We start from the raw sequence: 26,381 nt of genomic DNA on the forward strand, positions 1-26,381 counted from the left end.
TGGTGTGAGATGGTATCTCATTGTGGTTTTGATTTGCATTTCTCTGATGGCCAGTTATGACAAGCATTTTTTCATGTGCCTGTTGGCTATATGCATGTCTTCTTTTCAGAAGTGTCTGTTCATATCCTTTTCCCACTTTCTGATGGGGTTGGTTGTTTTTTTCTTGTAAATTTGTTTGGGTTATTCGTAGGTTCTGGATATTAGCCCTTTGTCAGATGAGTAGATTGCAAAAATTTTCTCCCATTCTGTAGGTTGCCTGTTCACTCTGATGGTAGTTTCTTTTGCTGTGCAGAAGCTCTTTAGTTTAATAAGATCTCATTTGTCAATTTTGGCTTTTGTTGCCATTACTTTTGGTGTTTTAGACATGAAGTCCTTGCCTATGTCCTGAATGCTATTGCCTAGATTTTCTTCTAGGGTTTTTATGGTTTTAGGTCTAACATTTAAGTCTCTAATCCATCTTGAATTAATTTTTGTATAAGGTGTAAGGAAGGTACTGGTACCAAAACAGAGATATAGACCAATGGAACAGAACAGAACAGAGCCCTCAGAATAATACCACACATCTACAACCATCTGATCTTTGACAAACCTGACAAAAACAAGAAATGGGGAAAGGAGTCGCTATTTAATAAATGGTGCTGGGAAAACTGGCTAGCCATAAGTAGAAAGCTGAAATCGGGTCCATTTGTCCATATTTGTACACAGGCCCTTGATGCCTTTTGGGTTTAAACTGGCACCAGTATGTCATGTATTAATTAATCCATCAAAGTAGGCATTCAATATCTATTGAGTACATGAATAAACAAATGAGAAAATGAAAGCTACATTAAGTTAATCTCAATTCTTTTCTCATTATTATGTGATAAAAAATTAGTAAGTGCTACTTGATATCAACATGAGTTGTAACACAAATACTAATTCTGCTTCTCAATTCTTAACTCAATGGTCAGGGAAGTATCATGTAGCCTTCCATAGAAATCATTTTATATGATCACAAAAATAAAAACCAATTTTTTAAAAAGCAGAATAAAAGAGATCTAGGACCTCTCTTTTATGCCCAACCTCCTCATTCATTCAGATAACAGCTTGAAAAACACTGGTCAATTGGTTATTTCAAATGGAAAGCTTCTTATATCCATTTAAAAAGCATAACCATGTAAATTAGCATGCCTTGGGCTTAAAATTACAGATATACCTTGTTTTATTGTGATTTGCTTTATTGTATTTCACAAGCATTATGTTTGTTAGTTTGTCTGTTTTTTACAAATTGAAGGTTCCTGACAATCCTGCCTCACGCAAGTCTATGGGTGCTATTTTTTCAATGCATATGCTTACTTTGTATCTCTGTCTCATATTTTGGCAATTTTCACAATATTTCTTTTTTTTGAGGCAGAGTATTATTCTGTCACCAGGCTGGAGTGCAGTGGCACTATCATGGCTCACTGCAGCCTTGAATTCCTGGGCTTAAGCAATCCTCCCATCTCAGTCTCCCAAGTAGCTGGGGCCACAAGCAGGCACCACTATGCTCAGCTAATTTTTATATTTTTTTGTAGTGATGGGGTTTCATCATCTTGCCCAGGTTGGTCTCAAACTCCTGTGGTCAAGTGATCCTCCCGCCTCGGCCTCCCAAAGTCCTGGGATTATAAGCGTGAGCCACATCAGTTCTCGCAATATTTCAAACGTTTATTATTATTATTATATCTGTTATGGTGATCTGTGAACAGTGATCTTTGATGTTACTATTGTAATAATTTGAGTGTGCCACAAACCATGCCAATATAAGACAGTGAACTTAATCTATAAATGTTGTGTGTACTTCTGCTCCAATAGCATTTCCCATCGCTTTCCCTTTCTTTGGGCCTTTGTATTATCCAAAACACAACAATATTGAAAGTAGGTCAATTAATAACCCTTCAATAGCCTTAAGTGTTCAAGTGGAAGGAAGAGTTGCACATCTCTAAGTCAAAACTAGAAACAATTAAACTTAGTGAGGAAGACATGTCAAAAGCTGAGTTAGGGCAAAAGCTAGGCTTCTGGCATCAAACAACCAAGTTGTGACTACAAAAGAAAAGATCTTCAAGGAAAATACAAGTGCTACTCCAGTGAACACACAAATAAGAAAACAAAACAGCCTTACCACTGTTATGGAGAAAGTTTTAGTGGTCTACATAAGTGTGATCATTTAATGATAAACAATCAAAGCATGCACAACATTCCCTTAAACCAAAGCATAATCCAGGGCAAGACCCTAACTCTCTTCAATTACATAAAGACTGAGAGGTGAGGAAGCTGCAGAAGAAAACTTTGAAGTTAGCAGAGGGTAGGTCAGTTCATAAAGTTTAAGGAAGGAAGTCATCTTCACAACATAAAAGTGCAAGGTGAAGCAGCAAGTGCTGATGGAGAAGCTGTTACAAGTTATTCAGAAGATCTAGCTAAGATAATTGATGAGGATGACTACACTAAACAATGGGTTTTCAATGTAGATGAAATCACCTTCCACTGGAAGAAGATGCCAACTAGGACTTTCATAGCTAGAGAAGAAAAGTAAATGCCTGGCTTCAAAGCTTCAGAGGACAGGGATGAATGAATGCAGCTGGTGACTTTTAAGGTGAAGCCAATGCTCATTCACCATACTGAAAATCCTAGGACCCTCAAGAATTATGCTAAATCTACTCTACCTGTGCTCCATGAGAGGAACAACAAAGCCTAGATGACAGCGCATTTGTTTACAGCATGGTTCACTGAATATTTTAAACACACATTTGAGACTTACTGCTCAGAAAAAAATATATATATATATTCCTTTCAAAATATTGCTACTTATTAACAATGCACCTGGCCACCAAGACCTCTGACAGAGATACTCAAGGAGATTAATGTTGTTTTTGTGCCTGCTAATACAACATTCATTCTGTAGCCCATGGATGAAGGAGTAATTTTGCCTCTCAAGTATTATAACGTAAGAAATACATTTCACAGGGCTATAGCTGCCATAGGTAGTGACTCCTCTGATGGATTGGGGCAAAGCCAATTGAAAACATTCTGGAAGTGATTCGTCATTCTAGATGCCATTAAGAACATTTATGACTCATGGGAGAAGGTCAAAACATCAACCTTGACCAGGCACGATGGCTCACACCTGTAATCCCAGCACTTTGAGAGGCTGAGGCAGGTGGCTCACCTGAGGTCGGGAGTTAGAGACCAGCCTGGCCAACATGGTGAATCTCATCTCTAGTAAAAGTACAAAAATTAGCTAGGTGCACCTCTGCAATCCCGGCTACTCTGGAGGCTGAGGCATGAGAATAGCTTGAACTCAGGAGGCAGAGGTTGCAGTGAGCCGAGATCAAGCCCTCCAGCATGTGCAACAGAGAAAGACTCCCTCTCAAAAAAAAAAAAAAAAAAAAAAAAATCAACCTTAATAAGAGTTAAGAAGACAATGATTCTAACTCTCATGGATGACTTTGAAGGGCTCAAGATTTCTGTGGAGGAAGTAACTGCAGATGTGGTGAAAATAACAAGAGAACTAAAATTAGAAGTAGAGCCTGAAAATGCAACTAAATTGCTACAATCTCATGATAAAACTTGAACAGATGAGGATTTACTTTTTATGAATTAACAGAAAGTGGTTTCTTGACATGGAATCTACTCCTGGTGAAGATGGAATCTACTCCTGGTGAACATTGTTAAAATGACAACAAAAGATACAAAATATTACATTACATAATTGATAAGGCAGTTGCAGGGTGTGAGAGGATTGACTCCAATTATGAAAGAAGTTCTACTGTGGGTTAAATGCTATGAAACTGCATTCCATGCTACAGAGAAATTGTTAATGAAAGGAAGAGTCAATCAATGTGGCAAACTTCATTGTTGTCTTATTTTTAAAAATTGTCACAACCACCCAACCTTATCAGTCAGCAGCCATCAACATCAAGGCAATACCCTCCACCAGCAAAAACATTAAAACTCACTGAAGGCTCAGATGATCATTAGCATTTTTTAGCTATAAAATATTTTTAATGAAGGTATGTTCATTTTTAGACATAGTACTATTATACACTTAATATACTTCAGTAGAAAATTAGCATAACTTTTATGTTCATTGGGAAATCAATAAATTTGTGTGACTCTATTGTGATACTCACTTTATCAGGGTGGGCTGGAACTAACCCTGAAATATCTGTGGAGTATACCTGTACATAATTTTGCAATATTTTAAATAATATTTTGTTAGAATCAATGTAAATAAATACTGGGAAGAGAATTCTTGTATAATTTCTTATTTGATAATATTTGTGGTCTGAGCTTATAATAAGAAAATATAGGAAGACTATTTTCAGTCTTGAATGCTTGAGTACAAATAAATAAAGATTGCTATATTTGGAAATAAGGAACAGTATTGCAAACACATGCTTTAAAGTAATTGTTACCTTGGAATATGATCGAACTATAAATCATATAGAAGTTTATCATCTTTATTTCTATTAAAATCTTGATATTTATGCTGACAATTAAACCCTCACATTACTTACGATGTCAAGGAACTATTTTATGGAAGCAAATAAATTAAAATGTTAGTAATTGGTTCAGTTTTTGCAAGGTCAGTTGTAAAAGCATGCCTGTTGTTGTTGTTGCTGTCGTTGAGATTAGCGCTTTGAACATGAGCAATGTGATAAATATTCTGCATTTTTCATTTACCATTCAGGTGAAATCTCTTGGGGATCATGAGTGGAACAGAACTCAACAGATTGGAGTACTAAGCAGCCACCCTTTTGAAAGTGACACTGAAATGTCTGATATTGATGATGATGACAGAGAAACAATTTTTAGCTCAATGGATCTTCTGTCTCCAAGTGGTCATTCCGATGCCCAGACTCTAGCCATGATGCTTCAGGAGCAACTGGATGCCATCAACAAAGAAATCAGGTAACTTTAATTAGTACTGATGGTTTCAAGAAATTAGAAGACCTGTATACTGTGCTAAAAATATAAATACTGGATCAGAAGGATTAGCATTAACTGGGAGCTTAATAGGTCTGCAGAATCTCAGACCTCACCCCATATGCACTGAATCAGAATGTGTACTTTCAGAAGATTCCCAGGATATCTTTGTATCTCCTTTATAATATTAGGACAGCCTTTGTAAGGAACATACATCAAACATGTAAGACTAATGACATTAGTAACAATATAAAAGAATAAGTTAAAGGCAAAACTTTCTCCAGTGAATTTTAAAGCACTTTTTAAATTAAAATTTACTACTTAAAGGGAAAGTATTTGTGGTAATCATGTACATTCTTCAGATACATTACATACTGAAGTAAAGGTACCAAATAGTATGCAAGTTAATGTGCATTCAGATCCCTTAAAATATTTAAACATTGGAGTGAAATTAATTTATCATTCTTTTTGTCAATTTTATGCCATTTATATCAGGGACAGCCTGTTTCTTGGAAATTTATTAATATTAACAGTTTTAGAGGCTGGAAAGTCCAAGATGAAGGTTTCAGCAGGGTTCAGTTTTTGGTAAAGGCTCTCTTCCTGGCTCCAGGGAAAGGGAAAGTAAGGCAGGCGATGGGAGGCAGAAATAGAGGGGAGAGAGAGAGAGAACATTAATATATTAAATCTATGGAATTAGGCCTCTCTCTCTCTCTTTCTGCCCCCCGCTGCCCACCCACCTTTCCATTTCCCTGGAGCCAGGAAGAGAGAACCCTTACCAAAAATGGAACCCTGCTGGAACCTTGATCTTGAACTTTTCAGAGCAGCAAATTAATTTGACTCCAATGTTTAAATACTTTTAAGGGATCAGAGAGCCTTTACCAAGGAAAGATTTATGGAAGACCTCATGTAATCTCAATTACCTCCCCAAGATCCTATTTTCAAATACAGTCATGTTGCCCTTTAAAGCTTCAACCTGTGAATTGAAGGTGGGAGATAAAATTCAATTCATAGCAAAGCAAATGCTGAAAGCAGGATAGAGTCCTCTTCTCTGCCAAGAATACTTGAGAAAAAAAATAAAAGTTAATGCCTTTAAATGGGATAAACTAAACATATTACTACTTTTCTTAATAATAAAAGTTACATTTCTGTAGTAATATATTGCATGAAAGTTCAGAATTTTTTTTTCATTTAAATGGGGTTTCACACTGCTATCTAGGCTATTGTGCCATAACTCAGATCTGGCTCTCTGTAGCCCACAACCTCCCAGTCTCAAGCAATTCTTCTACCTTACCCTTTCAAGTAGCTGGGATTATAGGCATGTGCCACCATGCCTGTCTAACATTTTTTTAAATTTTTTGTAGAGACAGGGTCTCCCTCTGTTGCCCAGGGTGGTCTTGAACTCCTGGGCTCTAATGGTTCTCCTGCCTTGGACTCCCAAAGTGCTGGAATTACAAGCATGAGCTACCACACCCAGCCTCAGACTGTTAATCTTAGTGTTTGTGTCTGGTTAATTGTATTCACTGATGCCTAAAACTTGTGTTTGAATTGGGCTGCTACCATATTTTAAACTGAGACACAATTCTTATAGAGTTTTTTATGATTAATATTCTTACATCAATGAAAATACATTTTCACATATTAACGCTGAAGTTTATAACAAATTAGGCTGATCAATAAAAATCCCCTAGCATTTTGGGGATGTATGTGTGAAAGTTTTCTAAGTAAATGGGGACCAAATTCATTTGCATTCTTTAAATATAAAAGGCTTAATATATCTGTGAGACATAATTTAATATTATGGCCTAACAAGTATCTTTATTGTATTTTCATTTCAAAGGCAATAAAACGTATGGTGATGTGAATTATTTCATACTAGATATTAAAAAAATGTACTGTTGCTATATAGTACCCTAATAATAGATGGTTTTCATTACAATTGAAATTGGACAAATTAACATTTCAAATATTGAGAAATGTTGGCACTCTGATAATTTCATTTTAATTTAATATATGGTTTATTGAACTCCAATGACATCAGCTTTTTCTGTCAGTTCCTTGACTAACCCCAGTGATGAACCCAATTGTATCAGGTATATTTGTGTTGTTTTGAATATCAACAAACCATTCTTAACTTGTTTTTTCAACTGGTGAGCATGTTTTAAGTCTTTTGAACAATGCCTTTCTTTTTTCTTTCTGGCTCTAGCTAAATCAATTGGCTTCCTTCTACTGTTATTCAAACTACCTATCATCACCCTACTGCACTTAAGAATAGTTTTTTATCTGTATGACAATAACCATTACTATCTGGTTTCTTTGTAGTATGCTAGTTCTGCATGTAATCCAACCTCACTGCAGCCAGAGAAGGCTTTTAAAAATAGAAATGTGCTTATGTAATCCCCCTCTTTCAAACCATTCAGTTGCTCTTAGGATACAAATCAAACTTTTTAACTTTTTAATATGGTCTACAATACCTCACCTGTCTCATAACTCTCTAACCATTTACCTTGCCTACTTTCCAGTTCCTTGATGTTCCATGATCTTTCTTTTGCTGTGTCATCCCTTTTTTCTGGAACATTCCTCTCATTCCACACCCTTCTACCCTAACATTTCACTCATGTTACCCTTACTTACCATGGACAGCTCCTCCATTACTTCTTCAAGGAAGGTAGTACTGTCCATCAGTTCTTTACCTTCACTAGATTGCAACTTTTATAGGAGCAAGAAATGTATCTGACTTTGCTCACCTTTATTTGTAGGTCTTTGCTTGATATTTAGAAAGTGCTCCATAAATATTTGATTACTCTAAATAGAACATAAATATTAACTGAATAACTGAGTAACACTTTCTGATGCTGTTCAGCTAATGGTTGAATTTACCAAATTAAGTTTGAAATCGAGTCTATATTCTTGTGATATTTATTTTCACCAAAGAGATCAACACACCCTCAATAACAATCTATTTCTCTTCAGTGACTCTTAGCTTTGTAACATTAAGGTAGTAATTTCTAGTAACAATCTTGGCCAGTAGGTTAATATAGTTGTTTTTTGTAAGAAATTTGAAAAATACATGAAATGTGATTATATCACATTTAAAAGAAATAGTCATCTTGATTTAGACCAGAGTGGTCTGCTAATAACAACCAGAATTTTTCTCTGGTTAAGATTTTTCTTCTTTCATAAACTAATTTAGCCATTAAAAAAATGCATGTTTTCTGGCTTCACAGCTCACTGATTCAAATTACTTCAAACCCATTTGCCACAGCTCTGTTCATTCATCTGTTATTTTATAGTTAGCTACTGTTTTCTGTTAGATTAAACTTCAATCAACCTCTTACCCAACTTGTTCCTCTAGGTTTGGCTCTCTTGTACAATTTATATAATACCTAAAATTAATAACCAAAATTTCTGTGTACAGTAGAACCACGTTACATCTCACCAGAAAAAAAAAAAAAATTTCTAGGAGTCATTTATCTACTAAGTATTTTAAAAGTACAAAATGCCTTCTTTTTTTTTTTTTTCATTTTTATTTTTTGAGGGGGAAGGTAGTATTTTCTTTCCAATACATTTTAAGCTATGTTACTATGTACCATGTTACTTGATTAAACTTTTTTTGGGGGTTCTGACCTTGGGGTGAAGTTAAAAAATGCATTCATGAAAATAAACTTTGAGAGTAACAGAATTCATGTTCTTTTTCTAAGTGAAAAATTATAATTAAGTGTAAATGTGCCTCATAATGTTTTAACCAAAATGAATCTTTGTGAAACATATTTGATTAGATTTTAAGTCCATAATTTATAAGATTTTTAAACAGTCTGTTAAAAATCACAAAGATCACTTATTCCAATGACAGGTAAGTAGACTACCAAAGTACTTTCTGCCTTGCCAGGGAACACATACTACTTAAAAACTGAAGGATTTACAGAATAGTTAGTGAAGACACCAGCAGTGAGTTAATCATCACAAAGCTGGTGAACATATAAAAACAGGTAAGTAAATGTAGCTCAATTTCCCACAGTAAACGTAGTGTATTTCTTATTGAATAGATTTCTTATTGAATAGATTTAGCAAATAAATTACATTCTCTATTCTAAATATGTAAAAAGAAAAATTTGAAGTGATCATAAACTTGAAGGTAAGGGTTCTATATAACAGAGGATCACAATAAACCATTGTAATTAAGAACAAAATAGCTCAGGAAAATTTTACGACCCACTTATCAAACTATACTGGTACACAGTTTCATTACAGCAACATACAAAATGTATATAGATTTGATTCAGGATTCAAACAGAATTTTTATGCAACCTAGCTAAAGCTCTTTCTTAGTTGCGCCTTTGTAATAAATAATTTATAAATATTCTTGAAGATACTTCCCGAATTAAAGAAAAAGGACTAGTGCTTTGCTGTCTCAAGAGCATTTACATTAATTAGTTTTTTTTGTTGTTGTTGTTGTTGTTTTTGAGACAGAGTCTCACACAGGCTGGAGTGCAGTGGCACTATCTCAGCTCAATGCAAACTCCGCCTCCCGGGAGATTCTCCTGCCTCAGCCTCCTGAGTAGCTGGGATTACAGGCGTGCACCACCACACCTGGCTAATTTTTGTATTTTTAGTGGAGCGGGGTTTCACCATATTGACCAGGCTGGTCTCGAACTCCTGACATCGTGAACAGCCCATCTCAGCCTCCCAAAGTTCTGGGATTACAGGCATGAACCACCACACCTGACCTAGTTTTGTTTGCCAGTTATTTTTTCATTATTTGTGTATTCATCAGCTATCTGTATAACTAAATTTTCACATTATTACCTTTTCTGATACTTATTTAAAGGAGGCTTGGCTAAATATTTATTAATATTAAGAAAAGTCTCAGGGTTTTGTTTGGCTAATTATGAATGACGGCTTATTGAGGATACTATCCTTTAAACTTTTTCATTAGGTAGGAGGTAAGAGTCAATGATTTGAATCTTATGAGGCACATTTACACATAATTATAGTCTTTCACTTTTTCTAAGCTATTGCTAGTGCTTTGCCATCTCAAGGCTGAGTTTCTAAAGTCTCTTTTATTGGTTCCTGAGGTCAAATGTAAGATTAGAATTAATGATAGAGACAAACTAGGTTCAAGATTTTTAAAGAGTTTTAGCAGGTGGTAGTATACAAAGAGGGTAAAACTGAAAGTTGTCGGGAAAAATGTATCATTTGAAAACAATTTTTAAAATTGAAGCCAGGAAGTCCCTGGAATTTATTGAAAGTTACACTGTTTAGAGAAAAAGATGAAAAAGTTAGATTTGATGTAAAATGTTCAAGAATAGTTTCTATTGATTTATTATGTGAATTCCAATGATCTTTACAGCAGCATATAATGGATCCATATTAAATTATATATGGATCAAAATTAAACTGTATCTTTCAGGCTAATTCAGGAAGAAAAAGAATCTACAGAGTTGCGTGCTGAAGAAATCGAGAATAGAGTGGCTAGTGTGAGCCTCGAAGGCCTGAATTTGGCGAGGGTCCACCCAGGTACCTCCATCACTGCCTCTGTTACAGCTTCATCACTGGCCAGTTCATCTCCTCCCAGTGGACACTCAACGCCGAAGCTCACCCCTCGAAGCCCTGCCAGGGAAATGGATCGGATGGGAGTCATGACACTGGTATGGTGTTGTGTCCAGAGAACGTTTGCCTCCTGTTAAGATTAACGATGCTTTAGCTAAAACTTAACTGGGTGTTTGTTCCAGTCTAAGTACTTTCTGTATATTTTATTGTTTATTTCTTTTCTTATTCATAACATTCCTATGTGATCTGTACATTTATGAATCCCATTATGAGATGAAGAAATGGTAACCCACATAGGTGCTGTCACTTTATTAGGGTCAAATAGTAAGTCAATGATAGAGCAGAGACCTAAATAGCACATTATAAATTTCAAAGAATGGCTGGGCATAGTGACTCGCAGCTATAATCCTAGCGCTTTTGGAGGCTGAGGCAGGAGGATTACCTAGAGGCAAGGATTTCAAGACTAGCCTAAGAAACACAGCAAGACCCCATCTCAAAACAAAACAAAACAAAACAAAACAAAAAAGAAAAACAGAGATTAGCTGGGTGTGGTTGTGGTGGTCTGTACCTGTAGTCCCTGCTACTTAGGATGCTGATGAGGCAGCAGGATCCCTTGATCCTAGGAATTTGAGACTGAAGTGAGTTATCATAGCAACGCTGCACTCCAGCCTGGGCAACAGAGTGAGATTCCTTCTTGAAAAAAATAAAATGTTTTTTTAAATTGAATGACTTAAGCCATTAAGTACTTTTTTATTGATGGCATACTGAGGAAATCACTTTGGACACCATGTGTGTGTGTTTTTAACATAATAAGTAACAAAACTTAGTATTATAATTGCTTCAATACACCAAGATAGTTTTATAACTTTTCGACATATAATATAAATTTTTTGCATTATTTGTATTGTTAAGAGCCATAAAAAGCAACAGCAACTAATTTCTAATTTTGTCTTAGACTTTATATTCACATTTTCACATATATACATAAATTCCTTATTTCATTTATCCTTATATTTGGGATTAGAAGATGGAAACCTAAATTAGGAAGTCCCCTGGATGCAACTGAGAAAAACATCAGATTTATTATATATAATAAAACCTCTGGAAAATACGATTGTGATGACTACTGAATACCATGATACATTTAATTCTCATGGAAAAACTGGAGGTAGTAGGGCATTATCTCAACAGAGAGTGGAGGTTTTGGGAGTATAAATGGAGTGCCCATATTCAAAACAGCTAATAAATGGAGCTGGATTTTTCCTCAAATTTCCCTAATTTAAAAGCATGTAGTATCCTGTCTTTTGTTTCTGACATTACTTGGAAATATAGTATGTTGAGCCGGGCGCGGTGGCTCAAGCCTGTAATCCCAGCACTTTGGGAGGCCGAGGCGGGTGGATCACGAGGTCAGGAGATCGAGACCCTCCTGGCTAACACGGTGAAACCCCGTCTCTACTAAAAATACAAAAAACTAGCCGGGCGAGGTGGCGGGCGCCTGTAGTCCCAGCTACTCGGAGGCTGAGGCGGGAGAATGGCGGGAACCGGGAGGTGAAGCTTGCAGTGAGCCGAGATCACGCCACTGCACTCCAGCCTGGGCGACAGAGCGAGACTCCTCCTCCTCAAAAAAAAAAAAAAAAAAAAGAAAGAAAGAAATATAGTATGTTGAGCCGGGCGCGGTGGCTCAAGCCTGTAATCCCAGCACTTTGGGAGGCCGAGGCGGGTGGATCACGAGGTCAGGAGATCGAGACCCTCCTGGCTAACACGGTGAAACCCCGTCTCTACTAAAAATACAAAAAACTAGCCGGCGAGGTGGCGGGCGCCTGTAGTCCCAGCTACTCGGAGGCTGAGGCGGGAGAATGGCGGGAACCCGGGAGGTGAAGCTTGCAGTGAGCCGAGATCACGCCACTGCACTCCAGCCTGGGCGACAGAGCGAGACTCCTCCTCCTCAAAAAAAAAAAAAAAAAAAGAAAGAAAGAAATATAGTATGTTGAAATGACACCAATGATGAAGATTAAAAGATTATGAACTGTTTATGGAGGTAAAGTTATGATTTTGTAATGAATGTGCATTGGCATACTTACAATTATGAGACTTCCAAGCCATAAAACTTATGTAAAAGAAAAATTGAAAATATTTTTAAAAAAGAAAATACTTAACTCTTTAAGCTGCTGAGTCCACTATTTGCTGCTCATTTCCAAAACTTTCTACTAAAAATGGTTTTTAAATAGAATAGACAATGGCCAACCAGAACAATGCCCAGCTAATCAGAACTGATTCCACTTGGATACAGCACAAACTTTTAGCCAATGTACTAGGATATACTAACCAAACATGCTGAACTACATTGTGATCTGCTTATTTTAGAAATTCAGGAACCATTCATCTCATTTTATTAGTTAAAAGTGACATTGTCTCTTGCTTAGTTTCTGCATATATAAGATACACTACATAGTATTAATGAGCAACTTAGTACCAAAGCTACAGTAAGAATCCTGGACCACAGAATAAAATTTAGTCAGCATTCAAGGCAGGAATACTTAGATTATTTTTGTACTGCTTTTATTTCTGACATTTTTACAACATCAGAAATGGTAGCATCATAACTCTTGATAGTGCTGTTATTTTCATGGCAATAAAATAACATATTATATATTATGTATAATAATATATTTATAATCTTAGATGTGATTGTGATTGTGTGTGTGAGAGAGAATGATGCCGGTGCTTTCATGAATTTTCTTAAACAGTTAGTCATAAATAAATAAATAAATCCATAGAACATGAATTTTATTACACTGTAATTAGAGTAGTGAAAAAATATTTAGGGCATTTTTGGAAGAGTAAAGAAATATTTAAAGTGTTTAATATCTAAGTCAGAGAAGCAAGAAATGAAATCCAGGAAGTCCTTAACACCTAATATAATTATGTTACCAATTGTATTATTTTTATAGTAAAACATGGGTAAATTTTTTTAACCTGAAGAAAATATTGTAGGAAAAAAATTTGTTGGATATAATTCATGGTTAATATTCAGAAGAAGATTAGAATTTTTAGAGAAAAAATTAGAGATTGAAAAGATATTGCATTATTTGTATTATTTAATAATTTACAAACATTGTGATATTTTTTCTTGATAATAAAGCATACTCATATTTACTTTTACCTCACAACAAATCCATAAGCAAAAAATAACAAGTTAGTGATATCTAGTTAGACTATTGAGTGGGGTAAAATCAACACATTTCCCAACAACAAAAACGCAAAACATAATGGAATAGTTTCACAGAAATTGTTTTGCTTACATAAGAAATATGAACAAAGGCATTAAGTGAATAAGGTTCACTTGAAATCATAAAACACAACTATTTTTAAAAGTTCTCAAAAACAGCATTGACAAGAAAGCAGCAGTCCCAGAGCTTTTGGCATTTGTGGGACGGAGAAGGATTTTAGGATGCAAGAAATTCTGAGATCCCTCAGGAACAGCATATCTGCCCAAAGGAGGCCCAAAACTCTGCATAGATGGGACAAAAACATGAGTTTATAAACTCCTTGTATATGCATTGCATCTTCATTCCCAATAATATTTTCTTGGAAAGATGCAGTCTCATTTATTTCTAGCTAGCTCAGTCTTCTAGCTAGACTCAGTCACTCTAACTCATTCCACAGTTTTTCTTTCCCAGGGTCCATGCCCTGTATCCAATGCCTGTACACATGGCCCCATTATGGAAACAAGCCTCTGACTTCTGTTAACTGAGAAGTTCCCTCTCTAAATTTAACTACTAGGAGGAGTGCTTCTATAGTAATTAAAAGACATTTATTTGGAAAATAACAGAATGAAGAAAAATATGATAGTCAAGTTGTAGATACTATTTAAAGTTGTAACATGGTCAAATGAATGTTAATTCTTAATTAATTCTGTTTTATGTTGTTTTTATTACTGCCAATCACAGCCAAGTGATCTAAGGAAACATCGGAGAAAGGTACTGTAAATAACTTTTACATAATTACGGATTGAATATTGTTTTATTCTATGAAGGCTTTAAAATAATATTCCCTGTAGTCGAATGTTAACAAAACATTAAAAAGTTGAGAGTATTTAAATTGTATTGAATTGTTTAAATTTAATTATAATAGAAAATACTTCAAAGATAAAATTTTTTATGCTTTCTGGAGAAATAATTAGATTATAAGAAACATAATATCCTGTTTTCCGTTGAATATTTAAACCAAGGATGGTATAATTTGATATTTTAATATGAATATTTATATTTATTAATATATACTACAAATATTTTAATATTTAGCATATATAATTAATGCTCATTGTTTTCAAATATTTTATTATTATTATTTTGATAGGATGAGGACAACAGATCAGGAGACAGCTGTCAAAAAAAGATAGTTTGTTACTCACAGTTCCCGAGAGGAGAGAGTACTCTGTGCCTCAGGACAGCACCAGGGTCAGTCAGGAGGCAGAAGGAGTAGGGCAGAAGGCTTTCTGAGGTCTCTTAGGGAAAGGCAAGACAAGGCAGGGTAAGCAGGTTTAGGATGGGTAGCTTGATTAATTTCGTCTGGCCCCAAGGTATAGGGACTCTCTCTAGTTGTCTCAGTCTGGCCCGCAGGTAATTAGGGCAAAGGAATATTGCGTCTTGGAGGGTAAGAGCCAGATGGAGAAGATGATTTAAAGTATGGGCTGTGAGTTGTTTGGTTTACATATGAAAGGTGTACTTATAGGCGAGTGATGTACTATTTCCAGGAATTAACTATCCCTAGGGATAGAGGAGCATCCTCTCCAGATGCCAGAGCATCAAGAATATGCAAAATTAAAAAAAAAAAAAATGGTCAAAACCCTGCTTTTCTGTTTGGAATGAAATCAAGAGAATAAATATGGGATATGGGAGGCAAAACGAACTGACGTTCTGATTCACAAAATGACGTCTTATTAGACAATTGAGTAGAGCTTGCACTCATGGGACATCAGATGAGAAAGATTCCAAAGATTCAAACTACTATGTGGTAGTCAGCCTACACCCAAACATTGAAACACTCCTGGAACCAGACAACTTTTATTTCCTTTAAAAAATAATAATAAGGGAATCTATATTATACTTACATAGCTTGAATAGATGTAATTACCATTTTCTTTTCCTGGGCTATTATCTATCTTCCTATAGCCTCTTCTCCTTAACAATACCAGTTCATTCTTATTTACCAAGTTTACCAAGGATAATGTCCTTATTTTCTTTGACCTCCATTACCTTAAAAGGACTATAGAAGTTTAATGGGTGTTAGAAATAGGAAGGTAGGACGGAAGGTTCTATACGAAAATGTAGTCTCAAATAATTCAGGAAGTGACAACGTAATTTGTGAGAAAAGTCATGGAAAGAAGGACCATAAGCTAAAAAACTTTGTGTATCAGGGGAAGAAATTAAATACATGCTGGTATTTACATTTCGAAAGAACACATTAAGAAAAGTGTTATATCACTTCCATTTTATTGATGAGGAAATTTAATATTAGACCAGAAAAGTAATCAGCTTATTTATTCAACATTTAAGAGAAATCAGAATTCAAATCCCTCTCTGATTCCAAAACTCTAAGTGACATTCAGAGGAAAGTTTTGTATATGATGTTTTTAAAAGCTGTTATTGGTAATAAGTATAGTTTGGCTGGCAGGGAGGACAAAGAGGGTGTTTTATAAGGTGTTTCGGAAGCAAAATTCTGACAGCAAAAATGGCCATGCTTAGCAGAAACAATCAGAGAAGAGTTGCGGTGGGATCACAGAACTGTGAAAACCCTAACATATATTAGGAATAGTTCAGAAACACGCTTAAGAGTTTAGCTGGGGTGTGGGTTTGAAAAGGTTTTCCATAGCATCAGAATCAATCCGAAAGCAGTTATTGAAAAAGATTCTCCTGACGGCAATATGCTAGTTGAATAGAACAAAGGAATTATATAAAAATGCCTACCTACCTAAGCTGTTAAAAGGAACCTAGGATTGGGTGACAAAAGTCCTGACAATTTCATGAAGTTCCTCGAAGGTACGAGGTCTTTATCATAGATAAACACATTTATGCATAATAGCTTTACATAAAAACAAACAAAATATTTCCCCAGAACTTTAAAAATTTTTGTTTAGCCATACTTAGAACTTTTTTCATCAGAACTCTCAAAGCCATAAGTCTTTAGCTGTGTTTTCTACAATCCTGATCTCTCCATATTGTGTTACACAACGATGCCATGAAAAATATGCAGCATTGTTGTAAAAACTACTTCTCTACAATTAACTTGACATTGGAAACAAACTTTAAGTTACAGCTTTATATCTTGATCTCTGACAAGACAGATAGTATCCTGAGTTGTTCTGAATTCTGTACTAAATTGCTATTTAAGGAAATCCCTCCCTCTCATCTTCTTTTGGTTTTCTGTATGTCTTTGCCAGTTTTTCCATCATGAGTAGTAAAATGAAACAATTTGAAAATATTATCATCTTACCTTTTATTATTCTCACTTTAAAAAGAGTTTTTTATTACAAACCACAACTCATATTTTAAACACCCTGTAATAAATTTCATTAGACAGACTGATGTAAAACACTTTATCTGATAAAGTTATATTTTATCAACTTCTCATTTCAAATATCCCTGCTTAAAATATGTCTTTATTATGATAACCTGAGTATGTATAATCCTATATTTTAGTGAATTGTTCAAATGTGTGTTTAATACCTTTCTGTAAAGAGTTTATATTCTGATATTATAAAATATCATAGCGCAATGTCAATAAACACTGTAGATCAATAGTCAGCATCTAGTTGATTTATGGCAGGGGTGTCTAATCTTTGGCTTCCCTGGGCTACATTCATTAGAAGAAGAATTGTCTTGAGTCACACATAGAATACTCTAACACTAATGATAGCTAATGAGCTTTAAAAAAAAAAAGTTCAATGCATAAATCGTTTTAAGACAGTTTACGAATTTGTGTTGGGCTGCATTCAAAGCCGTCTTGGGCTATGTGTGTCCAGCAGGCTGTGGGTTGGAAAAGCTTGATCTATGGTGTTTATTAATCAAACATTTTTGTGTAGTGGGTCTATGATTTTTTTTTTTAATTTTAATGTGTCCACTTTAAATATCTGTGAAAATCTAACTCTTTAATGGGAATTTATACATGTAAAACTTACATGCCCCAAGTTTTGTTGTTTTATTTTGTATTAAAATTACTCAGTAGCCTTGCTCTCATGATTCTCCATTTGTGTCAATTTTAACTGAAATTTAGAAAGGGTTTATTTGAATGTATTGTTTTTGCCTCTAGATTGCAGTTGTGGAAGAAGATGGTCGAGAGGACAAAGCAACAATTAAATGTGAAACTTCTCCTCCTCCTACCCCTAGAGCTATCAGAATGACTCATACTCTCCCTTCTTCCTACCACAATGATGCTCGAAGGTAAGACGCTGCAGGCACACTGCACATTGAATGCCCTCCTGCCAAAAATATTCCTCTTCTTTCATTGTTGTCAAATAGACTGCTTAGCGATTTACTTTGAGCCAGAATTCTCCAACTTCCTTTTCCCGGTATCACTTGTGAAATAACCACATTTCAATTTTGATATCGAATTTGTATTTTTAAAATTAACTGTGTCTTTGTGGTCTTATTAGTCAAAATAGATAAGAATAGCTCTTCTAATTTTTAATGGATATTTTCTATTAAAATGAGATCAGGCTAGAGGAAGGACTTACTAGAAATATTAACAAAAAACTAAGGAGACTCTACGACAAGATCATAAATTTGGATTACAGTATAAGCGTAAAGTCTGAAAAGTTTATGATTATGCCTTTTAGCAGACAGGTATGTGCACCCTGCAGGTACTGCTGCTGCCAGCAATAATAACTCCTCAGTCAGAAAGTTATTAGAAAATAAAAAAAGTCCTTGGCTAAAGTATTAAAGAAAAAGATAAGTCTAGATGGAGAAATATGTCATTTGTCCTCCCAACTCTTTATACTGTCTTATCCATACGCATAGAGCATTGCAAACAGATCTCTATAATCACTGATGATATGAATATACCTAAGCATGTAGTTTATATCTGAAATGTATCTTCTCCTATTGTCTCATCATTTGCAGCATCTGTAGACACGTAATTGATATAACCAAATATAATGACTTAAGGATTAATACTTCAATAAAAAAATCTCTCTTCTAGATAGTATGTTTTACGATAAATGCTTTTAAAAGTAGGGCTTTCTGTGTTGGCAGTCATTTCTTTTTTCTGATTATTTTTTATTGTTAATGTGGAAAAATCAGTTACTTCAGCTTCAAAATATTACTTCTTTCACTCTCCAAAAACAGAGTATATTTCAGCATATAAAAAGTTATTGCTTTGAAAGTTAGGGAATGTGAGTTCAAATTAATTGGCATGAATAAGTAAAAGTAAGTAATTTATCATGGTGTTATAAAATTAACAACTGTAGAAACTAATGACAATGTCTATTGATCCCCTCCTATTAATACAATGTCAAATATATTGACCAGAAATTGAAACTTAACCAACTTTTTGAAGAGCATTTCAGTTTAACATGTATTTAAAATAATATTTGAGAACTCTAATTAAGAAAACATATACATTGATCACGAGGGTACATGGTTTGTTGCTTGCATATTGCAGCCAGATGATTTTAAATTAACTGAATTTAGAGGAAAATCAAGTAAAATTGTAGATTAGAAGAGCAGCTTCAACCTCACAATTAGTTATATTTCAGTTCCTTGCTATAGGTCATAATGTTTAAGATCAGAAAAACAAACTCTGAGAAATAAATAGATAATGGATCAAGTGCTCTATAATAGAAGGCCATTTATCGTGCGTTAATAAATCAGCCTATGTTCACTGATTAGTTTGAGATGATATCAAAAAAGTAAGAAAAAAAAGCCATTTGGAGCAAAAATACATTTCTCTTATGGAAATTTGGAGGTTCAGGGCCCAAGGCTGAAAAAAAAAAAACTGCACTTAATATCTTAAAAGGAAACATGGGAAGATAGAGGAAAAAATGACATTACAAGTCTACTTGTTCCTCTTTTGGTGCATTTATTTTTTTTATTTTTTTATTTTTATTTTTTATTTTTTTTTGAGGCGGAGTCTCGCTCTGTCGCCCAGACTGGAGTGCAGTGGCGCAACCTCGGCTCACTGCAAGCTCCGCCTCCCGGGTTCACGCCATTCTCCTGCCTCAGCCTCCCGAGTAGCTGGGACTACAGGCGCCCGCCACCTCGCCCGGCTAGTTTTTTGTATTTTTAGTAGAGACGGGGTTTCACCATGTTAGCCAGGATGGTCTCGATCTCCTGACCTCGTGATCCGCCCGTCTCGGCCTCCCAAAGTGCTGGGATTACAGGCTTGAGCCACCGCGCCCAGCCTCTTTTGGTGCATTTATAAAGGAAATGACTTTTGTGTACCTTGTGGATGTTGCACGAAAATGAGCAGCATTTTCCTCTTTTGTGTTTTGCAGTAGTTTATCTGTCTCTCTTGAGCCAGAAAGCCTTGGGCTTGGTAGTGCCACCAGCAGCCAAGACTCTCTTCACAAAGCCCCCAAGAAAAAAGGAATCAAGTCTTCAATAGGACGTTTGTTTGGTAAAAAAGAAAAAGCTCGACTTGGGCAGCTCCGTAAGTATGCATTTGCTAAGACTTTCCACTGCCACTCATTTTAGTCACGTCAGAGTGTTTGTCTAGCTTTCATTTCATTTCATTGCTCTTCTTTTCATTTCTTCTCTTTTCACCTGACAAAATTTATATTTTGATCAGCTTTGAATGTTCAATTTAGCTGAAAAATGCTTAATAAAACTTACAGTGAAAGAGTATTGTGAACTTTTCAGTTCTTTTGTTTCTCTGTTTATAACAATAGCTAAAATTTATTTAATGCTAACTCTTGTGACAGGCACAGCTACCTACAAAGTAAATGTTATTGCTATAAATGTTATTTTATTAATGAGTAAATAATGTCTTCATAAATCGCCTAACTGTGATATTCATCGTGGTGCCAATGTTTCAAAATCAGCTTAAAACCATTGAGTATACTGCCACTTAGAGCATGAATGTGTATAAAAGCTTAGCGATGTAGATTTAAAGGTTTTTCTGTTGAAAAAATTGATAAGCCTACAAAAAATTAAAAAGAATATTTTAAAAGTTAGAATAAAGCTTTATATGTGTTACATAAAATGTAAAGAACATGATTTTTTTTGTTGTTTGCTTAAAACTATCATTGTGTATAAACTCTAATAAACTAATAAACTCTATGGTGTATAGTTGAGGGACAGGTGTGGGGAAAATAATAGGGCAATAGATATTGTGTTGTAATTAGTTATTGTCAGTGACTGATAGAATAAAAATATAGATCAGTACATTTGAAATGGTTCTACTTAAATATATATTTAGAAATAAGCAGATATTCATACATGATACATACATAATTGTCTGAAGAATATATGATATTTCTGAAATGATTATATACATACTTTGCCTTTTGGGGGTTGTCTTTCTATATATTAATTTTTAGAGTTATATTATTGGGAAATAATTAAACTCCTACCTACAGTGGTAAGTGCTGAATGGAATGACCCAAATTTCTTAGTACATCCTTTAGTTTCTCAAATAGAGGAATAATTATTTGCAAGGAATACCCAACTCCAAGACTTAGTTTTCTGCCCTACCACCAAAAGAATTTCTGATTACGATATTCATGTTTGCAGACTTATGACTACAGTATCCAAAAATGCCTTTCCTGGCTTCCACAGTGTGAAACCCACACAAAGCATCAGAAGCTACAGGAAACTAATGTGCGGCCAGTGTGTGATTATATGTTCCCCAACAAAGGAATTAAATCTTTTTGTATTTCTCTTTCTCAGTAGAGAAACTCTTTAGGCTATACATAATATTACTGCAGGAGGAAAAAAGAGAGACACAGATTATTTTGTATTTAAAATATACATGCCAGACATTATTTTAAAATTTGTTTTATCTTATTTGACAACTCGTGGTTGTCTTACCAAATGATCTGTCACACCCATTATATTACAGTGTCACTATAGTGTGGGTGGTTAATTATTTTTGAGTATTAATTTTGCTAACATCATAATCATATTTATTTATATTTCAACATATATTCATCTTAGTTACCATAATTCACACTTTACTTTTAAAATGTATTTAATTACCCTTATCACTTAAAATTTTCTGTTGTTATTTCATATTTAACTTTGATGAGAAATTCCTAAATCATTAGAAATTTCACTAACAATATTCTGTCACAATCAAGGTATGCAAGATATAAGTTTAAGTCCAGAAAAATATAGAACTTTCGAGAAACTTAGCCTTTATTACTCATTTTCAGTGACTGTGTGTTTTAGGTCAGAGCAGATAAGAATTAACTCAATTATGATTACATTCTTATCAACCCCACCAAAGTCAGAAACTAGCAATAGTTAATTCGGGTCACAGTTTATACCTGGGAAGGTTTCTGAGCTCTGAGTAATATTGCTTTATTTCATAGAACAGCAGAGGTAGAGTTTAAACAAAGCCAGAATCAGTAGCATGTTAAGGACTGCAATGTGGATGAGGAAGACAAGAGCAAAATGCTATACCTATGAAGCTAGGTAGAAGCTACATAAATGGTGAATCAAAGCTTCCAGAAAAAAGGAACAAAGTCTTTATTGAAAATAAGACTGAAAAAATAAAAATAAAACAGGTATAAACAGGTTCCAGAAAACCATATTTGCACCAAAGGAAATGATACATGGGCCCCATGGATACTTCAGTTAAGGGCTATGAATTTTAGGTCTACTTTGGTCCTAGAAGAGGTATCCAAGTTGTGATGGAAAGACCATACAAGTTTTTCAAACCCAGGGACTACAACCTAGTACTGCTTCTTCATGTATCTGAGGAACCTAGGGAAACATCTCGAATGATTATGATTTTAATGTCTTGATCTGAAAAATTCTAAAACACCAGGAGCATTGTCAATGTTCTTTCTTCTACCAGTGAAAACAGAATTATAAAATACAGTAGTATGCCAGGGAAAGTATTAAGGCAAAGAGATAGTGATATCAAAGTACCAAATTTGAAATTCTGAACCATGTGCTAAGATTTATAACTCTTAAAAAGTTTAACTCAAAAGAGCAGAGACACATGACTTAACTTGAAAGCAGCTATACTACATGCCTGTAAAAGAAATATGGTGTGGAAAAGGAAAGCTGTGTAAATAAAACTATGAAAATTTTTCCTTGGTTCTATCAGAAATGATGAACAGCAAAGGAGATGTTTGTAGTTATTCACAAAGGAAAATATTTGGAGAGGATATCTTATTTGCTGTATATAATAATTTGAAATGCTAGGGTAATAACATAAACTTCAGATAGGAAGGATCAGTCAATGTGATTGTATGGATAACCCCTACCCATGAAGAATCAAACTCAATATGTACATTGTCTGTTCTTACTAATGTGTTACTAGCATAGACAATATCAATATGGAAACTCAAAACTCAAAGGAAGCAGTGTGTTGAAAAGCAACTGAATAAACCTAACAGAAACCAAGCAAAATTATTTTATTTGAAAAATCTCTTATGACATCCTTTTCAAATGGTTAGTTCACTCTAATTACAAAAGTAGGATAGAAAAAGCTGTGGTACTAATAGGAGATTTCAAGTTTTTATATATCTTGTGAAAAATTTATTCTATTCTTACCAGGGTTTACAGTTCTTGTTCATATTATTATTACCTATAATGTAGGAGTAAGATTTCCAAACTGAAATGTCTATCAATGTATGGGCAGAAGATAAAAAGGAGTAGTGTAAACTTAAATGAATCTGTGAGCATTTGTTCTTCCATGTCAAGCATTCAAATTCCATTTGTAAGTACTATTCAGGAAAAATAAAGCATAATATAAGCCAAGTTTACTTGAAGGTCACAGTTGAATTTAGGGAAGCTCACTTAACAGAGGAAGCATTCCTTCTAGCTTACTTGGGGGATCTGGTTTTAGAGTCATTCTATCTATTTCTTTGTATTTTTGTTCATTAACTTTTTTTTTTTTAAAACAGAATCTCACTCTGTCACCCAGGATGGAGTGCAGTGGCACAATCTCGGCTCACTGCAACCTCTGCCTCCTGGTTCAAGTGATAGTCCTGCCTCAGTCTCCCTAGTAGCTGGGATTACAGGCACCTACCACCATGCCCGGTTAATTTTTTTATTATTAATAGAGATGGGGTTTCGCCATGTTGGCCAGGCTGGTCTCTACTCCTGACCTCAGGTGATCTGCCCACCTCAGTCTCCCAAAGTGCTGGGATTACAGGCATGAGCCACCACACCTGACCATTCATTATCTTTCTATGTCACAAATCCCAGGATGAAAAATTACATAAACAGGTTTGGTTTGTACTCCCTGACAACAGGACCAATATGTACTTCTGCTGACTTCCTGGAATATAGATTCGGAATGTAATAGCATCCTGCTAAGACTTGACAGCACAATGACCATGATCTCTCCACACCCCTCAATTTATATATCCCTATGCAATGCATCTCTGATATTTCCATTATTGTTCCAATATGCTCATGTCTAATCTATACTTTTAAAAGTTATCACTTGATCTTGCCATTATCTCCAAATATTGACTTATCTTTACCCTGCATTTAATGTACAAGACTGAGTTGTTCACAACTACTTTTTTCCTTCCTCATCTGTCAATCACTTTATGACCTACCACAGCATCAATTCCAAACACACTACACTGAAACTCGAGAAACAGGCGCAATCTTAACTAACATGGAAAAGTAGTCAGGACACCAAAGGCTGTGTATTGTCAAAGCAATTCCAGAGGATGGTAACACACAATTATATTTATGATGATGTGGATTAAGGAAGAATAAATGTATCTGAAATGGGAGTTTTCTGCCTAAAACAGATATGAAAAGATTTGTTACAAAAGTTGGAAAGTGAGAATATGACAAACAATAGATAGAAGCAAGTGGCATCGACATGTAAAAAGAGTGGCAGGAATGCCGTCCATCAAAATAAACAGACAATTGGAAAAATCACCAAGAGCAAAGTGAGAATTATAAAATCTATATTGTTATTTTTGGTTAGTAATGTATAAATTTAGAGAAAATGAATGAAATGAAGGTGTATCTGATGTAAGTAGAATATACAAATAAGTGGAATCATTCAAAAACTCATTTTTGTTTCTATCTGTTTACTTGAAGAGAAAAAGTTCAACAGAATATAGGCATTACCAAGAGGGCATTTATGCCCCAGAGTTGAGATTTTTTTTTTTTTTTTTTTTTGGTGGAGAGAGAGAAGACATAGATAATCCAAAATAATGTATTTATTCCTATTTTCAGTGAATAGACATGTATTGAACCATTCTTAAATGCAGAGCACCCGTTATGGACTTTAGGAAAATGACTAAGACATGGCTGTTGGCATGGAGGAATTTTCACTTAGCAAAGATAGTATATAAACAGATACAAACTTTATACTTAAAACAAAAACTTCACTATGTTTTTGGCCCAGAAACATTTTATCTGCTACATTGTCTGTCCTGTCAGAACTAGGAACAGTGGCCATGAACCCTAAGATCTGTGATCATGCATAAATAATTGCAGTCCTGACTAGCTTGACTTTTAATTTTATCTGAAGACATTCATCTATTTTGAAACAAAGTAGATTAACCTATGTTGAAAACAGCCATGTCAGACTAATTTTCTTTGTTTCTTTGACAAATTTACTTAGTAACAGATAAGGAAAGATGGTGAGCAAGCCATCACTCATGACATCCCTGGGGACAAAATGTCAAAATGGGACCTGAGTGATGGAACAGGTAGGTGGGATTTATAACTGATTAAATAATCTTTGCCCAGTAGTGCTGATGAGTGGAGTAACATCACCTTGGATCAAAGTTTCTAGTGGCATGATTAGGACTTACTCTGTTCTTGATCAGCACATTCAAAATCACTTGGATATGAATGTTTCAACAGCTCAGGTATCTGATTGATACCTGAGGGTATTATTAAGGGGAGGAATCCCAAGTGAAAAGATTAGTATTACCCCTAAACACTATCTCCCCCGCCAAAAAAAAAAAATATATATATATATATATATATATATATATGTAGAATGGATGATGTAAGGGGGATCTAAATTACCCTACTCTAAAAGTATAGCTCTTAGAAGCAAGTTTTCAAAGAAAAAAAAAAAATTTCAACTGACTCTAAAGTCAATATTGATTAATAAGTTTAGGCCACATTAATAGACATAAGAGTTGATATGAAAGTTGTTTCTACTCTACTCTGCTATGATAAAATAACAGCCAAGCAATGGAATTCATCCTGGTTACTGTACTTTTAAAGGCACATCATCAACCTGGAGGAAGTTTGGAGGGGAAAATTAGCGACATGTGGAGGATTGGAATCACATTCAGAGAACATAAGTAGATGGTGTGTTTATTCTCTTTGCTGACCTACCAAGTAGCTGATGACAAAATTTGAAGAGCTGTTCTGTATAAGAGCTATCGTCCTTTTCATTGTTAAGTGAGGATACGAAACTAGAACCAAAGTATTAAAGTTGTACAAAATTATTCTTCACCTCAATGTAAGAAAGAACAGTGGGGTATCAGAATTCTATACAAAGTGGGCTGGCTTATGAGGTAGTGAGTTATTTGTCACTTGGAAACTGTTGAACAAAAGCTAGACAAATACTAGGAAGAGCTGTTGTGGAGAGGATCCAACCATTGGAAAGGTGATTGTAGTGGATGATCTTTAAGACCTACTTCAACCCTAGGAATCCTGAATCTATGAATCTCTAACACTTAAGTCTTTTCTCAGGCAACTCTTCTTTATATCACTCATACACCTTAAAAT

The 26,381-nt window shown here is 34.9% G+C and overlaps 1 protein-coding gene across 6 annotated transcripts in view; it reads left to right on the plus strand.

The window, feature by feature from the left end:
- LOC117089678 (liprin-alpha-2) overlaps window positions 1-26,381 on the plus strand; it is a 207,375-nt gene that overhangs the window by 105,822 nt on the left and 75,172 nt on the right. For all 6 annotated transcript variants that reach the window (XM_033221151.1, XM_033221154.1, XM_033221150.1 and 3 more), the window contains 5 exons: window positions 4,706-4,926; window positions 10,349-10,586; window positions 14,439-14,468; window positions 17,800-17,930; window positions 19,982-20,136. In XM_033221151.1, coding sequence (XP_033077042.1) covers window positions 4,706-4,926; window positions 10,349-10,586; window positions 14,439-14,468; window positions 17,800-17,930; window positions 19,982-20,136 — 775 coding nt within the window. The remainder of the gene's footprint in view (window positions 1-4,705; window positions 4,927-10,348; window positions 10,587-14,438; window positions 14,469-17,799; window positions 17,931-19,981; window positions 20,137-26,381) is intronic.

This window comes from Trachypithecus francoisi, unplaced genomic scaffold (assembly GCF_009764315.1).
Source record: "Trachypithecus francoisi isolate TF-2019V2 unplaced genomic scaffold, Tfra_2.0 Lachesis_group11, whole genome shotgun sequence".
In the NCBI taxonomy this organism is placed as follows: domain Eukaryota; kingdom Metazoa; phylum Chordata; class Mammalia; order Primates; family Cercopithecidae; genus Trachypithecus; species Trachypithecus francoisi.